The sequence below is a fragment of the Stegostoma tigrinum genome, chromosome 1, assembly GCF_030684315.1.
Source record: "Stegostoma tigrinum isolate sSteTig4 chromosome 1, sSteTig4.hap1, whole genome shotgun sequence".
Classification (NCBI taxonomy): domain Eukaryota; kingdom Metazoa; phylum Chordata; class Chondrichthyes; order Orectolobiformes; family Stegostomatidae; genus Stegostoma; species Stegostoma tigrinum.
The window spans coordinates 149051909-149069662 of NC_081354.1; the positions used below are offsets into that span (position 1 = coordinate 149051909).

The 17754-nt window shown below is 40.2% G+C and overlaps 1 protein-coding gene across 4 annotated transcripts in view; it reads right to left on the reverse strand.

Moving 5' to 3' along the window:
* rai14 (retinoic acid induced 14) overlaps nucleotides 1–17110 on the reverse strand; it is a 284292-nt gene extending 267182 nt beyond the window's left edge. Inside the window, exons 1-2 of one of the 4 annotated variants that reach the window (XM_048528516.1) lie at nucleotides 16992–17110; nucleotides 16014–16091 (exon numbers count right to left, since the gene is read on the reverse strand). In XM_048528516.1, the coding sequence (XP_048384473.1) occupies nucleotides 16014–16049 (36 nt within the window). In that variant the 5' untranslated portion in view covers nucleotides 16050–16091; nucleotides 16992–17110. The other 3 variants (XM_048528531.1, XM_048528523.1, XM_048528548.2) reach the window with 3 other exon arrangements.
* Between the last annotated feature and the right edge of the window lie 644 nt (nucleotides 17111–17754).

The window sequence follows — 17754 nt, forward strand, 5'->3', positions numbered from 1 at the left end:
GATTTTGTTAAAAATATATTACAAAACAAAAAAATTAATTCAGATGAAAAAGACTCAAATATTGAGGGGATAACAAATCTATAAATTTTCAACATTTTGTCTTTCTAATTTTACAAATCAAATTTAAAAAGCAAATAGGCTGGACAAAGTTTCATTTTAAAGAGGTTGAGCTTCTGTTTCTCCATATTCTTAATTTTTAATCTTCCATGAAATGGCCACTTTTGCACAAATAAAAGTCGATATTTTATATGTCTGCTTTGCTTATTGACAGTACCTATTTCAGAGTCAGGAGATATTAGGTTCAGACTCCACTCCAGGACTGGAGCACATGATCTACACTTGAGCTACAAAGCTTTGTATATTGATGGTATGCTCAATTTATCTTTAAGATGCAAAATTAAATAGAGTTCACGTATGCCTACTCACTCATACTAAAAAGAACCCATTGCACTATTTTTCAAAAAAGCAAGGGTGGTCTCTCTGCACAGTTGCCACAGTTCTTTAACTCAACCAACAAATCGAGACAGGCCATGAATCCAATTAATATTTGTAGAATCTGGTTGAGCTTGGTTTGCAGTTGTTTTCTACAAACTTTAACAACATTTGAAAAGGAATTCTTTGCCTGTAAAACATTTTCAAATCCTGACATGAGGAGCTACATAAATGCAAGTTTGTTCTTTCAAAAGCAACATCTTTCACTTCATTTTCATAATCACAGCAAGTTCAGTTAATTTATGACCTTCATTGGTGAAAAGTTGCAAGATACCTAAAATAGAATCAGTTACTTTTTTTGATCAGAGTTATTTAAAACTTTAAATACCAATGCAGCACACCAGCCAGCCAAAGAATGTACACAATGTTACGAGGTAACACAGATGCATGCTTGCAATCTGAAGTTGGCAACGGAAACAAAAAAAAATCTAGACATGAATATTTGGCAGTCAGACAATTTCTAACCAACCTCCAGTAAACTGCCTCGGGTAGTGTAAAGAACACAATTACACAAACCCTTTTAGCAGAGTATCAAATGGAATGACATTATGAATACATTGAAAAGAATGTCATTATAAATAACCATAAATTGAAGGCCCCACACATATCTCTGTTTCCTTTTTGACTTACTGATAAGTTGATTCCCATTCTTTTGGGGCATTTTTATTCCTCAAGGGATGAGGTCAGAGACTGGGCCACATCCCGTCTATACGGCATCTCTCTCGCTTAGTAAGAGCTGCGAGCGATGATGGTCTCAAGAGGAAATCAACCACATTTTTAAGAGTATGAATGTATCATGCTCCATTCCTCACTGCAACATTTGCAATCATTTAAAGCCATATACAGTTATATCAGCATCAGATCTTTCCTTACCCCCAAGAATGTCAACACTCATCATAAAACAAAGACATTTAACATACACTTACATTGCACACCCTATTCCATAGTTAAATATCTATTAATATATGTTAAAAAGAATAAATATGGATATAAACCTGAAGCAGGAAGCTATATATGGTAAACTATGAAGTATGATTAACATTGAACAAGCACAAGGTTACACCACTTCTCGGATTACTTGGATCTCTACAATTTTTAACATATGAGCACTTTCCACAGCAATGATTTTTTTGTTTTTCTTTTCCTTGGCAATGGCTTATAATGGAACCAGAAGGTTTCTTCCTAACATAAATTCAGTATATTTTGACGCACTTGAAAAAGTTTTCCTTTGGTTTATTACAAATAGCACGAATAAAGCTTAGTTTAAGAAAAAAAATCTTAATGATTTAGCTATCACACAAAAACTTTTTTTGCAACTAAGGTAGATAAAATATGACCACTTTCATTCTTTTAAAGATAGAAAAACCACCACCGCCTTAATTTCTGTTTAGCATCTAAGGAAATTGATCACAATGCAAGCCAGCTACATAGTTAGGCCAAGAGTTGCAAAGATTTCCCTTGTAATGCTGCAAAGACAGCACAGGATAACAATAAACAACATCAACAATAAAACTATTTTCAACATATAACTTCCACTCATCCCGAGGAGGAAGCAAACAAGGTTGCATTAATGCAGAAAAGATGCTCAAAATAAATATGCAGCATTAACACAGCTTTAAGTATCCAGAAGTGAGAATTGTTATCAAGATTCAACATTGTAAAGATATATATAAAACTTTTCTCTCACTCCTAAAACAATGTTAGAATAATACAACCTGAATGTGAAGTCAGTTTTCTCCAGATGCCAAATTGAAACATACTGAGAAAAAAGAAACCTCATTCCACCGGTAATTAGTTTGAGCCTTAATGCCTGATTTATACTGCATAAATTCATTTTTGTATGAGCTAAAACTGCTTTTTATCAATGATCTGATTGCTGGTATAAATTCATCCAAGTGAAAACATTCTTGACTAAAACAATCCATTTATCACATGCAGTTATTTTCTAAGGGTTCAAATGTATTTTTATAAGAAGGAACATGAAAACATTCTCAGTTACTCCAAAAGCATTTCTATCAGTGTACAGAAGAACAACTGATTCATGGTCCTAACTGAGCAATCAAAGGTTGATGAAGACAAAAAAAATGAAGGCAAGTGTGAAATCTAACAAAATAAGTCTGATAATTTGTGGCTTAATAACTAGTTGGTTATAAAATGTTAGTGAAGCCACAGGTGGAATTGTGTATACAGTTCTGGCCGCCACACTACTGGAAGGACAATTGCGCCAGAGGGTGCAAAGGTGAATCATCAGCACGGTGTCCGGGTTGGACCGTCTCAATTGTGAGGAGAGCCTGGACAGGCTGGGTTTACTTTCCTTGAAACACAGGACGGATATAATGAAGTGTACAAAATTATCAGAGGCAGAGACAAGGTAGAACCTTTTCTCCTCGGCAGACATGTCTAAGACTAAAGAGTGTAAGTTTGAGGTGAGGAGTAAATGGCTTAAGGGAGATCTATGATTTTTTTTTTCACCCAAGGGTGGTAAAAACAGAATGTGCAGCCAAAAAAAAAACAAAAGAGGGTGAAGGCAGATATTCTTGCAGCTTTTAAGAGCATCTGGTTGAATGAGCACTTAACAGGCTCATGGCTCAAGGGTAAGTAAATGGAATTAGAGTAGTTTGGTGCGTGTTGGTCAATACAGACATGGTGGACTGAAAGGATTACTTCTCTGCTACATGACTCTGATATCAGAAGATTCATTGTAAGCTGCTTTTCTACATAATAGTGCACTTAGTTGGCTTAATCATGTTCTACAGGGAAGGAAATTTGCTGCCTTTTCATAGTCTGGTCTAACTATTTGCCCATTACTCTATGACTCTATTTCAGAAAGAGGACAGTCAGAGTAATACAGCTTGGAAACAGGCCCTTTGGCCCAAACTCGTCCATGTTGACCATGGTGCCTGCTCAGATAGTTCCAATTGCCTGCATTTGGTCCATATTTCTCCAAACCCTTATCGTCCATGTACCTATCCCCATGTTTTTTAAATGGTGCTATTGTACCTGCCTCAACCACTTTCTCCAACTGCCTATTCCGTATCTGCACCACTATCAACAAACTATGCACTTGTAGTTCTAGGTCCTTCTGTTCCACAACACTCCTCAGGACCTTACCATTTTCTGTATAAGTCCTACTTTGGTTTGACTTTCCAAAATGCAGCACTTCACACTCCTCCGTACTGAATTATATTTGCCAATTCTCAGCCCACTTCCCCATCTGATCAAGGTCCCTCTGTAATTTTTGATAACCTTCTTCACTATCAACAATGCCTCCTAATTTTGGATCATCTGCAAACTTACTAATCATGCCTTGCACATTCACATCCAGATCATTTATGTAAATGACAAATATCAAAGGTCCCAGCACTGATCCCTTTGGCAAACTATTAGTCACAAGCCTCCAGTCGGAGAAATAACCTTCAACCATCACCCTCTGCTCCCTACCATCACTGATTTTGAATCCATGTAACCAGCTCTCCCTGGATCCCCATGCAACCCAAGATTCATGACCAGCCAGCCGTACAGAACCTTGTCAAAGGCCTTACTAAAGCCCATACAGACAACATCCACTGCTTTACCCTCTTCTATCCTCTTGGTTACCTCTGCGAAAAACTCTACGATTTGTCAGACATGACTTCCCACTCACAAATCCATGGTGACTATCCCGAATCGGACCTTGACTATCCAAATGTTGGTTGATCTTGTCCCTCAGTATCTTCTCCAATAACTTACCTACCACTGCAGGCTCACTGGTCTGTACTTCCTTGGCATGTCTTTGCTAAGTTTTTTAAACAATTGAACAATATTAGCCACCATCCAGTCATTCAGAGCTTCACCAGCGGCTGAAGACCATAGATCATAAAATCCGTACGATGTGGAAACAGGGCCTTTGGCCCAACAAGTCTACAATGACCCATCTTCCTATAACCCACCTAATCTACACATCCCTGAACATTATGGGTAATTTAGCAGGGCCAATCCAACTAGCTTGCACATCTTTGGACGATGGGACAAAACCAGAACACCCGGAGGAAACACATGCAGAGATGGGGAGAATATGCAAACTCCACACAGGCAGTCACCAGAGGGTGGAATCAAACCCAGGTCCCTGGTGCTGTGAGGCAGCAGTGTTATACACTGAGCCACAAAGCAAAAATCTCTGCAAGTGCCTCTGCGATTTCTTCCCTATCGTCCCACAACATTTAAGGATAGACTTGACCAGGCCCAGTGTATTTATCCACCTTAATATGCTTTAAAGGTGTAAATTCCTCCTCTCTGGTAACGTGTATGCGGTCCAAAGCATCCCCATGTGTTACAAATAATGGGAACTGCAGATGCTGGAGAATCTGAGACAAAATGTGGAGCGGGATGAACACAGCAGGCCAAGCAGCATCTTAGGAGCACAAAAGCTGACGTTTCGGACCTAGACCCTTCCTCAGAAAAGGTGGATGGGGAGAGGATTCTGAAATAAATAGGGAGAGAGGGGGCGGTGGATCGCTAATGGATAGAGGAGAAGATAGGTGGCGAGGAGACAGACAAGTTAAAGAGGCGGGGATGGAACCTGTAGAAGTGACTATATCTTAGACGACATGTCCATCCTGGGCCTCCTGCAGTGCCATAATGATGCCACCCGTAGGTTGCCGGAACAGCAACTCATATTCCGCTTGGGAACGCTGCAGTCCAATGGTATCAATGTGGATTTCACAAGCTTCAAAATATCCCTTCCCCCACTGCATCCCAAAACCAGCCCAGCTCGTCCCCGCCTCCCTAACCTGTTCTTCCTCTCACCCATCCCCTCCTCCCATCTCAAGCCACACCTCCATCTACTACCTACTAACCTCATCCCGTCCCCTTGACCTGTCCATCCTCCCCAGACTGACCTATCCGCATGTGTTACTCTTTTTTCCCCTGGACATCCATGATTCTGTCCTCAGTAAACACAGAAGTATTCATTAAAAACCTCCTCTATATCCTGTGGCTTCGCACACAGACGACCATGTTGATCTTTAAAGTGGACCTATGCTCTCCCTAGCTACCCTTTCAGTCTTCATATAGCTAATAGAGCCTCTTGGAATTATCTTCAACCTTACCTGCCAGATCCATCTCATATCTTCCTTTTGCTCTTCTGATTTCCCTCTTAAGTGTGCTCCTACACTTATTATTGACATCTAGGAGATTCATTTGAGCCCGATAGCTTAAACCCAATGTGTGCCTCCTTGTTCCTGACCAAAGCCTCAATATCCCCCATCAGCCAGGGATCCCTAACTCTGTCAGTTTTTCCTTTCACCCTAACAGGGGCATACTGTCACTGGACTCTTGGTATCACACTTTTAGAAGTCTCCCACATGCCAGTCGTTCCTTTTCCTTCAAACAGACTCTTCCAATCAACCACTACTAGATTTGGCCTAGAGGCCCCAAAATTGGCCCTGCTCCAGTTTAGCACCTTAACCTATGGACCTGTCTTTTCTTTTTCCATAACTATGTTAAAACAAGGGATTACGGTCACAGGAACCAAAGTGGTCTCAGGCTGACACTTCAGTCACTTCCCTGATCTCATTCCCTAAGAGGAGGTCCAGTGTTGCACTCTCCTGAAGTAGGGCCCTCTACATATTGATTTAAGAATCTTTCTTGGACATATTTGACAAATTCCAGCCTGTCCAGGCCTTTTACACTCTGGGTGGCCCAGTCAATGCAGGGGAAATTAAAATCTCCAACCAATCCTACTCTGTTATTCCTTCAAGTATCTGCAATATCTTTACACATCCACTTTGTATCCATTGGCTATTTTTAGGAGTCTATAATACATTCCCAATAGGATGACCATCCCCTTCTTGTTTCTAAGTTCTAATCATGTAGCCTCATTTGATGGCCCTTTGAGAATATCCTCTCTAAGAACTGTTATGTCCTCCCTTAACTGTACTTCTGTCATGCCCATAGCTTTTGTACCCTGGAACACTGAGCTGCCAGTCTTGCCCTTCTCTCAGCCATGTTACGGTTATCGCTATATCATCTCAGTCTCCAGAACCAATCCATGCTGATCTCATCTGCTTTACCAGTCAGGCCTCAGGCATTGAAATAAATGCACTTTAAACCAGAAGTCTTTTCCCTCACTTTACTGTGCCCCTGGCTTTCCTGAATAGTAAGCTTGCTCTTGATGGCCAATGTATTTTCCCCTCACTTCTCGATGGCTCCTCTCTTATTCAGAGTCCCACCCCCCACCAAACTAGTTTAAACCCTCCTGGGTAACACTAGCAAGTCTTCCCAGTGAGAATATTGGATGTCCTCCAGTTCAAGTGTAACCCATCCCTCTTGTACAGGTCACCTCTGCCCTATAAGAGATTCCAATGATCCTGGGTGGAGAGAAGGTGAGATGGAGATAGGTGGATGCAGGTAGGGGGTTTATTGCAGTTGGTCAATGGGAAGGGTGGAGCAGATAGGTGAATAGGAAGATAGACAGGTTGGGTGCGGAGAGGATTTGAAGCTGATGAAGTCAATATTCAGGTCATTGGCCTGTATGCTCCCAAGGCAAAATATCAGATGTTGTTCCTCCAGTTTATGTTTGTCCTCAGACTGATGGTAGAGGAGGCCAAGGATGGGCATGTCACCTGGGGAGTGGGAGAGGGTAGCAGAGTTAAGTGGCTGGCAACTGGAAAGTTGGGTTCGTTGGTGAGTACAGAGCACAAGTGCTCCACAAACCGGTCCATCGTGTGCATTTGGTCTACTGGATATGAAAGGGCTCCACAGTCCCCACCAAACCCTCCCCCACACCCAGTAACTTTCCCTGCAACTGCAGGAGGTGCTTCACCTACACCTGCCTCTGCACCTCCCCCCAAAGCCCCAAACAATCCTTCCAAATCCAGCAGAGATTCACCCGCACTTTATCTAACCTCCTCTACAGTATCCGTTGCTCCCGATGTGGCCTCCTCTATATTAGAGACCCTTCCCCAGCAGGGTTCTGAGGCAGGGTCACCTGACCTGAAATGTTAACTCAGATTTTTTCTTCACAGATGCTGCCAGACCTGCTGAGCTTTTCCAGTGACTTCTGTTTTTGTTCTTGTTAGTGTTCCAACTGACCTGCTCACTCCGTCCTTCCCAATGACCAACCACAATAATGACCCTACTTGCACCCACCTACCTCCCCCAGCCCCACCTCTCTCCCTCTATTTATTTTTGGACTCCTCTCCCCCTCCCTAGTCCTGAAGAAAGGTTTTGGCCCGTAACATTGACTTCCCTGCTTTTCAGATGCTGTCTGACCTGCTGTGCTTCTCCAGCTCCACATCTATTGTCCCTAGCTTCCAGCTTCTGCAGACCTTGCTGTCTCCAGGTGGACTATAACATGCTTTTCTGAAATCTAATTGGCAAAAGCCAATTAATCATCTAATTAAAACATAAATCAACAGATTATAGGTTGTCTGAATGCAGGGGGTGGGGGCAGTGGTTAACAACAGCAGGTGGTTTAGATCACTTGCCTGGATGGCTGGTTGGTAAAGCAGAATTCAACCAGTAGCACTGGTTCAATTGCTACACTGGTTGAAGTTACCATTAAGGACTCTCCTTCCAAACCTGTCCCCTCAGAGGTGTGGTAACCTTCAGGGTGAACCACTACCAGTTATCTCTCTAATAAGAGAGCAGCCCTAGAGTCGGATAGCAACTTTACTTTTCACTGTCTGAACAAAGCAGAAGAATTTATCAGGTCATTGATAAATTTTGTAAATAATAAAATGTCAAAAAGCACCATCCTTTGTCAAATGTGTTTTAGGCTCAAAATCAAAATGTGTATCTGACAGAAAATAAATTCAGCCAATCAATCACAATCAGAATCAACAGTAAATGTGATACAGCTAAAAGTAAGATGAGTTTTCTATTTATGATATGGCCTTCATTATCATTGTTCCAGACAATGAGCCAAGTAAAAACACATCATTGAGAGGAGAGGACACAACGCCTATTTAGAAGGTTCTATGCCATGTTAAACTGTAGAATCTAAAAAGGCATCAATAATGCTATTATGTATTTTTTCCAATTTGCTAAGGGTATAAAAATAAAACTGATACATTACCACATCCATCAACTCACACTGAACATTTAGATATGAGCAGCATCTCAGCAAAATGGATTTCAGAAAAGCATTTAATAAAATTACCCAGCTGAATACATGAGTCAGTCAGATTTCCCAACAGAAATACTGATAAACCAATTTGTAATCACATCTAAATGAAATCGAGCAATCTGTCTTCAATTCATTCAGGATAATTCAAGTTAGATAATCATCCTTTTAGAAGTATTGCTTTTAATTAAACAATTGAAGGACTTGCCAAAAAAATTATTGCAGTTCAAGTAATGTGGTTATTAAAAGCAATTTTCTTTTCTATTAGCTTCAATCTTGAATTTCATAAACACATCTTTCACAATTTGAACAACTTCTACCTGTACCTGAGTAAAACATCCAGGCATCTCGCAGTTAGAATCAAACCACGTAAGGAACAGTCGTGGTCATTTAGGAACTTGACCCAAAATGCATCTGAAGAGATAATTATAAAATGAAAAACCAGAAGAACTGTGGATGATGCTGGAAATCAGAAACATAAAACAGAAATTGCTGGCAAAATCTCAGCAGGTCTGGCAGCATCTGCGGAGAGAAATCAGACTTAATATTTTGGGTCCAATGACTCTTCTTCAAAACATTTTAATTATAAAATGACATTAAAAGCTAGGGGCAACTACAGAAACATATAAAAAAGAGGTTCAAAGAATGCAGGGAAATGATGATGGAATGTTTTGTCACTGATGACAAAATAAAGGTGAGGGTGGGAACAAGTGGAGAATGTAGGCTTAGTTGTGGGGTTAAAAGAGTTTGCAACATTTATAAACTTGTTAAATAATGCAGCAGGGTCAACAGGCTGTAATATCTACCAGTGATCCTACTTCTTACATTCTTACAGAAGAAAGGGAGGTGGTCTTGGAAAAAGTGATGGCGGGGAGGGGGGGGGGAGAGAGTTATTTTGAAACAACTATAATGGAGCAAGGGCAGCAAGGATTGGAACAGTTCAATCAGGATTTTGAGGGGGGTAAAGTACCGACTACAAAACTTTGGATTAAGTGGATTAATGCAAGATGGAGCTGAGAAAGCTGGAAGAGCGTTTGACTAATAAAAGTCGAGAACTAACAAAAAGCATGAGTTAGAATTTCAGTGGGAAAAAGGCAAGATAGGCCTCAAGGAATTTAGTGTTTGCAGTCTGGGCAAAGCAACACAATGTGAAGTTTGAAGGTTTGGTCAGTATCCCTCCATTTAACATTCAATACATTTAACAGTGGGACATTGCAATTATTCACCAAGCATTCTTCAAAAAGACTCTTAAAAAACCCACAATTTTTACTATCTAGCGAAGATAAGACAAACAGGTGTGGAAAACACTGGCATGTTCCTCTCCAGATAATATGGCAGCCTAATTTGGAGCAATGTTGCAGTTCCTTCATTATAGTGAGTCACAATTCTGGAATTTAATAACTGATAGCACTTTGGGAACACCTTCACCACGCAAAACACAACTGTTTAAGGCAGTGGCTCACCACTGGTACAAACAGCAATTAGAGATGGGCAATAAATGCTAGCCTCAACAACAACTTTCACACGTGATGAACAAATAAAGTAAGAGGAACCAAGAAGGGAACTGGAGACAATTTCTGCTGAGAGTCATGAAGGATCTTGTTGGCATCACCAATGATCAGATGCAAGAAATTCTCATATTTCCCCATTTGACACTAGTCAAATCATTGTAGAATCAAGTACAACAGGATGAGATGAAACTAACTCTCATTCATCGTATGTATTTCATGATGAAAGCAGAAGATGAAATGCCTATGATCAGTTTACACTCAACCAAGACCAGTCATGAAAGGGAACATCAACAATGCTATCAACCAGCACATTCCTGAATCTCAGCTCAGATCCCGTCAGGGCCATTTACCCTCTGACATCATTATAGCATCACAACAAACTAAGACCTCTCCATCATCTTCAAGGTACAAGTCAGAAGTATGCTGAATCCTTCTTGGATACATTATTTGACATGCCAACATTCTCAAGGCCTGGATGATATGGCATAAGTGATCAGGTCACTACTTAGAGAAAACTGTGTCACTGCATGGATTTCAGGTCCTAAAGTTTAAAATCCCAACAGAAGACTAGCTATTTGAGTCTACAGATATAACCACAATAAAGGAGCTGAACATAGGGGTGTAGTCACAGATACTAACCTCCTGGAAAAGAGGATAAGGAGTGTCAATGAAATAGTAGCTCATCACCCACCATGCTAATTTAAGAACCATCACCTAATCTTCATTCCATAATTCATCTTTAAATTCTATTTTAGCCTCAACTCATTGGCTGCACTCTCACTTCAGTCAGAAGGCCACGAATTCAAACCATGCCATCACACCTTATCTTTTGGATCAGACTTTAAAATAAGACCTTGCTGTTACATCCTTCTAGAGGGCGTATAGCACTCCTTAGCCAGGGTGCTCTGCCAGTGTGCAGGCTGACATTTCTCTCTCAACCGACATCAATGAAAAACAAAAATTAACTCATCTTTTATCTCATTGTTGTTTTGGAGACATACCATACATATATTTGCTGCTTTGTCCTGCTTTCAAGTGGCAATATTTTAAAATTTGTCTGTAGAGCATCCTGCATTAGCCCAAAAATATTAATGGCAATATATTAATGCAAGTTTTTCTTTAGGGTTGGTTCACCTCTGCATCCTAGGCCTTGTTCCTAAATCTAGGCTTCTTAATGTTGTCTTTCAAACAACAGACGTATGATTTTATGTCTGCTTCATTTAAAGAAAATTACTACCTTGATTGTTAATATATTTGCTGAAATATGAAAAATAATGCACAGAACAGGTTGCCTGAGGACAAGAATGATCAGTAATTTTTTTTAGTTGAAATGTTGAAGAGAGGCTCAGAATGTTAGCAATGAAATACAGAGAACATGCCTGGGCAGATGATGGATCAACAGATGGAGTTAAGATTTCCAAGAAAGAGGCACAAAAAGTGGACATGTAATGAAATCAAGACTATATAGAATAAAGGAGGCTAAGAAGTAGGTTTAAATCACAGTACAGACAGTGTGAAAAAGACAACAAGATATTCCCTAAGGAAAATCACATAAGAGAAGGGAAAAAAAGAGATGCCAAGATGTAACTTGGCAAGAGTTGTGCAGCCAATTAAATGGGATTGATAATGCAAGAACCAAGTTTCTAGTCATACCTCACATATCCTTGCCCAAAAGTGAGCTCATGCAGAGACAGCAGGAGGCCATGCCAGGAAAAGCACCAGGTGGATATAAAAACAAGGTGTCAACCTGGTGAAGCTACAACACCAGATTACTTGCATGTTAAACAGCAGCATGCAATTGACAGTGCTAAACCCTCATACAATCAAAGGATCAGTTCTGTTGTTCTGCTACATCCGGTCATGAAAGGTGCTGAATAATTACATAATTTGTTGGATGATTGTCAATGATGGAGCAGCCCAAAATATAAGGTCGAAGTATTTGCAAATATTTGCAATATCTACGACCTATAAAGGCACTGCAGTAACTCACTAAGACAGCATCTCCCAAAGCCTACCACCTAAAAGGACAAAGGTAGTAGTTGCCTGCAAACACCATCATTTGAGAGTTCCCCTCCAAGCCATACACCATCATGATTTGGAAGTAAAGCACTGCACCTTTACTGTTGCTGGCTCTCTTATTAGCATTGTGGGTTATCCACTAAGCAGCTCAGCCAATTCTCAACACCAATACAGGAGATGAACACTAAATGCCAGCACAGCCAGCAATGCCTACGTTCCGTTTATGATTTTAAAAAACCATAACCTGGAGTGATATAATATACTTGGGCTTTTTATCTTCCAAAAAATTTATTATTCATTATCGGACTTGATCCATGAAGTCCATGCAACTTAAGAGAATACAAGAGTACATGAACTCCATAACATGATTTGTAGGTACTAATTAAGGACAAAAGTGAGATGGTACAGTAAGAGACAAAAAAAACAGCACTGTTGAAAATTAGCTGCATTTATTATCTATTTCAATCAGGCAAAAGGACAGTGAACAGAAAAGAGAACAGATTCATTTCACCATCACGTTAGAAACATGGGATTATTTTTTTCCCCCCAGAACATAGGACGTATTCGGAATCTATATAATCTCAGTCCTGCTATTTGGGTGAAACTAACATGAGTAACTTGAATTTATATTGTGCCTTTACATAATAAGTTGGACTAAGGGCTCCACTGGACGTTAGAACTCAAAATATACAATTTAGTCACAAAAGGAGATGCTGGAGGTGATGATAAAAAGCTTTGTCAACAAGGTAGGCTTTAAGAAGTGAAGAAAGGTAGACAGGCAGTAGGCTTAAAGATGGTGTTGCAGAACATTAGTCTCTGAAACTGAGGATATGGGCATCAAGAATGTGACAATTAAAAGCTGGCATACTGAAGTGTCCAATATCCAATGGAGTACAGATATCTTGAAGCATTTTACAGCTCAAGATGACCGCAAAATTAAAGGGGCTGAGCCATGGAGGTATTTGAAAACAAAAGCATTGTTTAAGCAGAAGCCAAATGCAGTTCAACACGCACAGCAGTGTAAATGAACAGTGATAATGGGAACTGCAGATGCTGGAGAATCCAAGATAATAAAATATGAGGCTGGATGAACACAGCAGGCCCAGCAGCATCTCAGGAGCATATGCTCCTGAGATGCTGCTGGGCCTGCTGTGTTCATCCAGCCTCACATTTTATTATCGTGTAAATGAACAGGATGGATTTATTGAGAGCTTTGGATTACCTCAGGTTTACAAAGGGTAGAATGTGGAAGAAGAGCCAGAAATCTCAGAACAGTTAAGTCAAGAGGGAACAAATAATAAATATAAAACAAAGATGCAAGAGAATATTGTGTAAATTTACAATGTCAATCATCCATTACATATGCTGATGAAATATCACTATTCCGACTGACTGCTGGAAGATTGTCAACTACACAGATTACATGCCAAAGCTTTTCTCACATCCTGCACTCCAGACTTTTCTCAGGTCTGCCAAAATATTAATTAATTCAAAAACAGATACTCTACAGGTGCTAGCGTTTGCGCTTTAATAACTGAATTTAAAAAAGCAAAGATTTTGAATCAAACAGGTAATTTCCAACAATGTTACAAGTCAGATTTGCAACAAATGATCTACCTAAAATTGTTATAAACAATAACTATTTCCTAAATAATATTTACATTGAAATGAGGCAATACATTTCCCATGCATTTTATTGAGCTATCATAACATATTACAAGATTCCAACCATTCTCTTGAGGCAAGCACTTGTTCAGTGATTATGAAAAATGGTCCCACTTATCAGCCAAAGGGCACAATAGAACATTTTTTTCCTCATTTTTGAAGATTGCATCAAACTAAACAAACAACAGAAAAATAAAATAAAACCAGATTTAAATTAGTGTTCATAGTATCTTGAGAAGTCTTATACATCAGTTAAATTAATACACACTACTGACACTTGGTCTAAGACATTGGACAAGCCAGTTCTTTTGTTTGTTGAAGAGCAAGCTCATCTGCAATTGTCTGTCTCCAAAAATAATTATTTCCTGCAGTCTCTATTTTTATGTCTAGTAGTCTCCCGCTCAGTGACTGCAATAATTCAACCAAATATATGACAATGTGATTGTGTGATTTTCATTTTAAATAGTTAAATAAATTGTAAATATTTAGACATCATGGAGTAATTTAATGAGATAAAACAAGCTAGTTATATCCTTGCTTTTACAGATGATGTTCTGAATCCTAAATTACAAACTAAAGTTGTTATATCTCACAAACAGGCCAAAATTAGGAATTTGCCCATTTTATAAAACAAGTTTAAAGTGTGAGAGAGATTAACAGTAAAACCATGTTTATTCGTACATGCATAAAACATGCTGTACGGTTCGAAGCCATTTGGATTGGATCGAGTGTATCCTTATGATTGTTACCATCACGAAAACTGTTTATAACGAGCTGAAGGTGAAAATATACAATCTGGATGTAAAAATTGAGATTTTTTCACCCTTTAAAATATAATTTTCTTCTCTGTTTTAAAGAAATATTGACTGTCATCACAGTGACTTAGTCACATAAATAGGAAGGGTATAGAGACATATGGATCAAATGCTGGCAATTGGGTTAGATTAATTTAGGATATCTGGTTGGCATGGATGAGTTGGACTGAAGGCTATGTTTCCACGGTCTACAGCTCTATGACTTAGTTCATTCAACAAGAAACTGTGGCCAGTTAAATTCCATAATCACTGTATTTACTTAGTGTCTCTATTTAATAAGTAACAACCACTAACAACCATAGCAGATTGTCAGGATTTTGAAGAAGTCATTAGAATTTGTACCAGTACCTTAATGCAACATATTTTTTGGCCGTGTACAACTGGATTAAGTTAAAAGGACCACAGAACCAAATGTAAGTTAGCAAAATTAAAACTATATGTCCCTCCTTGTTTAATTTAAAAAATTAGAAGCCAAAATAGATTCTATGAAAAAAATTCTGCAATACCCTGCTGTACATCTACATGAAATCAATGTTTAAAATGAAAAAAGCATGATACACACTAATAAATAAACATTTGATTTAAAAAAACTGTTAAACTCGATACAATATCTTCAAATGGACCCATTCATACCCACTTCTTCATGAAAGCACAGAAATAATTACCTTAAATCCAATATAGTACTTTGGTTTTTAAGACAGCCAAAGATATGAGACATAACAACATGATAAACCAATTTAGACAATGGATTTAACACACAAACTACTTTCTCATATTTCTCATTCTACGTAACCCATTAATCCATTTCTAAGGTTAACGGAAATCAGTAGAGGGGAGTGAAGTGTTTTCTTTTTCCCTCTCCTGCTATTTCCTGATGCTCCCAATTACAGATTGAGGGTTAGAAAACATTAGAGATGTGACATATGCAGCTCGCAAGGCCAAAGAGACAACAAGAATAGTGAAAGTCGCTAATTGCTTGGGACCATTGAGCCAACAAAGGGCTCAGAGTACGTCCAAATAGGCTAAACAAACTTGTCCATAGGGAATTCATGGGTGGCAATGCCAGAATTGTCCACTTTAACAGCCCAAGTTATTAAATTGGGTAAATACTGGGGATGGGCGGGCGGTAGAATTAGGTTTGGAAAATGACTAGCGTCAGGAATTCTATTTTTCTTTAAAGTCCAGGATTGTAACCTATTCATCTAGTAAGTTAGAAAGAACTGACAGTCAAAATCTGTGCACGCAAAAGGCGTGTGCAGATTTAGGGATAAATCGGAAGCTTCACAGCCAAGGCTGCCGCTGTTTCTAGTCACCGCTAACTATTTCGTCACTGTCCAAGTCAAAGCTTTCGCCTGTAACTGCAGTAAGCAACTAGTAATTGTTATATAGGCGGCTTGAAGTACTTACATCACTTTTTCTGAATTTGGCTTTTAAGCTTTTCATTTTCACCCAACGTTCCTGCTGAGTGCCAAACTTCAACAGAGTCTAGAAAAATATACAGCACAACGTTATTCTATTAAAACTCTGAGCGAGGGAGAAAACGTGCTTCAAACTACGCGAAATTTTAGGACGGTCCTCCTATTGTTGCCTTTGACCCATGAACATTTTTCTTTGCATTCATGCCAAATAATACTTGCCGGCTGCCTGGAGTTTGCCGATGCTCGGCGCGCACTGACTCGTTCACGCACCGAGTGAGATCAGAAATTGCCAAAGCTTTACGTCACATTATTTTGCAGTCAATCAAAAATATCTGAAAAGGGTTTAAGTTTAACAAACACACAGCGAGGCGTTAACAGATGAATTGGTAAAAAGTAGTTTCTTGCAAGAATCGCAGCCAAATGAACTCAGTCTCTCAAAAAGCTTTCCGAAGCCGTTGAATCACACAGTCCAACCCTCACCTTAAGTGCTTACAACTTCCATTTGGAAACTTTTAACGGCTCGGTCGCGTCTGAGGCAGTTTCTGGAAAGAGGTGCCCGAATTAAATCAATCACTGCCTCGCTCCTCCCTGGCAGCGCTGCCTTTCTTTCCTCCACACGGGTATTCCTTTTCCCATTCATTCGTTATTCCACCCACCCCCACACTACTTACCTCTCCTCCTCCCATTTCCAGCCCCTCACTTACCCACCCAACCAGCCAACCACCTCTGGAGAGTGACAGTCCTCGGGGGAGGGAATGAATTGAATTGAATTGAATGGGACTGAATGCGAGAGAAACTTTCACTGTTACAAACAATAACCCCATTCATTCGCTGATCTGATCTATTCACAAATCGAGAAAAAAGTGGGGGGGGGGGGAGCGCATCTAAATTATTGCATTATTTATTTTTAAGGAAAGACAGAAAGTTTGAGTGGCGTCCTTACGTGTAGTCTGTTGAGTAAACTCACCCCATAGCAGCGTACGGCTTTGCAGGAGAACGGGCTGACTAGACTCAGTGTTAAAGTTGCAGACGGGTCTGGAGTTCAGCAGAACTGGGGCTGCCGCGCAGCCACTGCGCGTGCCATTGTTCCCCTTTCCCTCCCCCGCCTACCGCCGGGAACGTGCACGCACCCGGGTGTGAGGGACGACGCCTGCCGGGAACGTGCACGCACACGTATGAGACGGCGCCTGGCGGGAACGCGCGCGCATGCAGATGGCCGTCCCGCGGGGTTCCCTTCTCCCGTTGTTATTGAGCCGTGCGGTGGTTATTTTGTGGTGCTCTCTGTGTTGTAAAATGGGCTGCTCCTCTACACAGTAATCATTTCAAACAATACGTAGCAACATTTTGCAGATGGGTTTGCTCAGCGCCACCTGACTAGCCCAGAGGTTGGCTCCGGGGGGCGGGGGGAGGGCTCGGGGATAAGTGTGCAACGAGGCTGGGGAACCCCAGAGTTGCATCTTCAGTTAGTCATATTCCCCTGCCTTGGCTTTGCAAGTCCCCATCCTTTTGTCCCCAAGTATGTGTTAACTTACCATTCACCGGTTATAGCAGGTGTCTATCATCATTCGGTGGAAAAATCTTTTTTATTACCAAACGTGAATGGATGGGACGCGGCACAGGTTCTTCGAATCTGGTTTTTGTTTGTTCAAGTGAGCAAGGTCTTTATATCCTTAGAGACAGAGTCACCAACAGTCTTACCGACCTTTTGGACTGCTCTCTACTATTGGTTT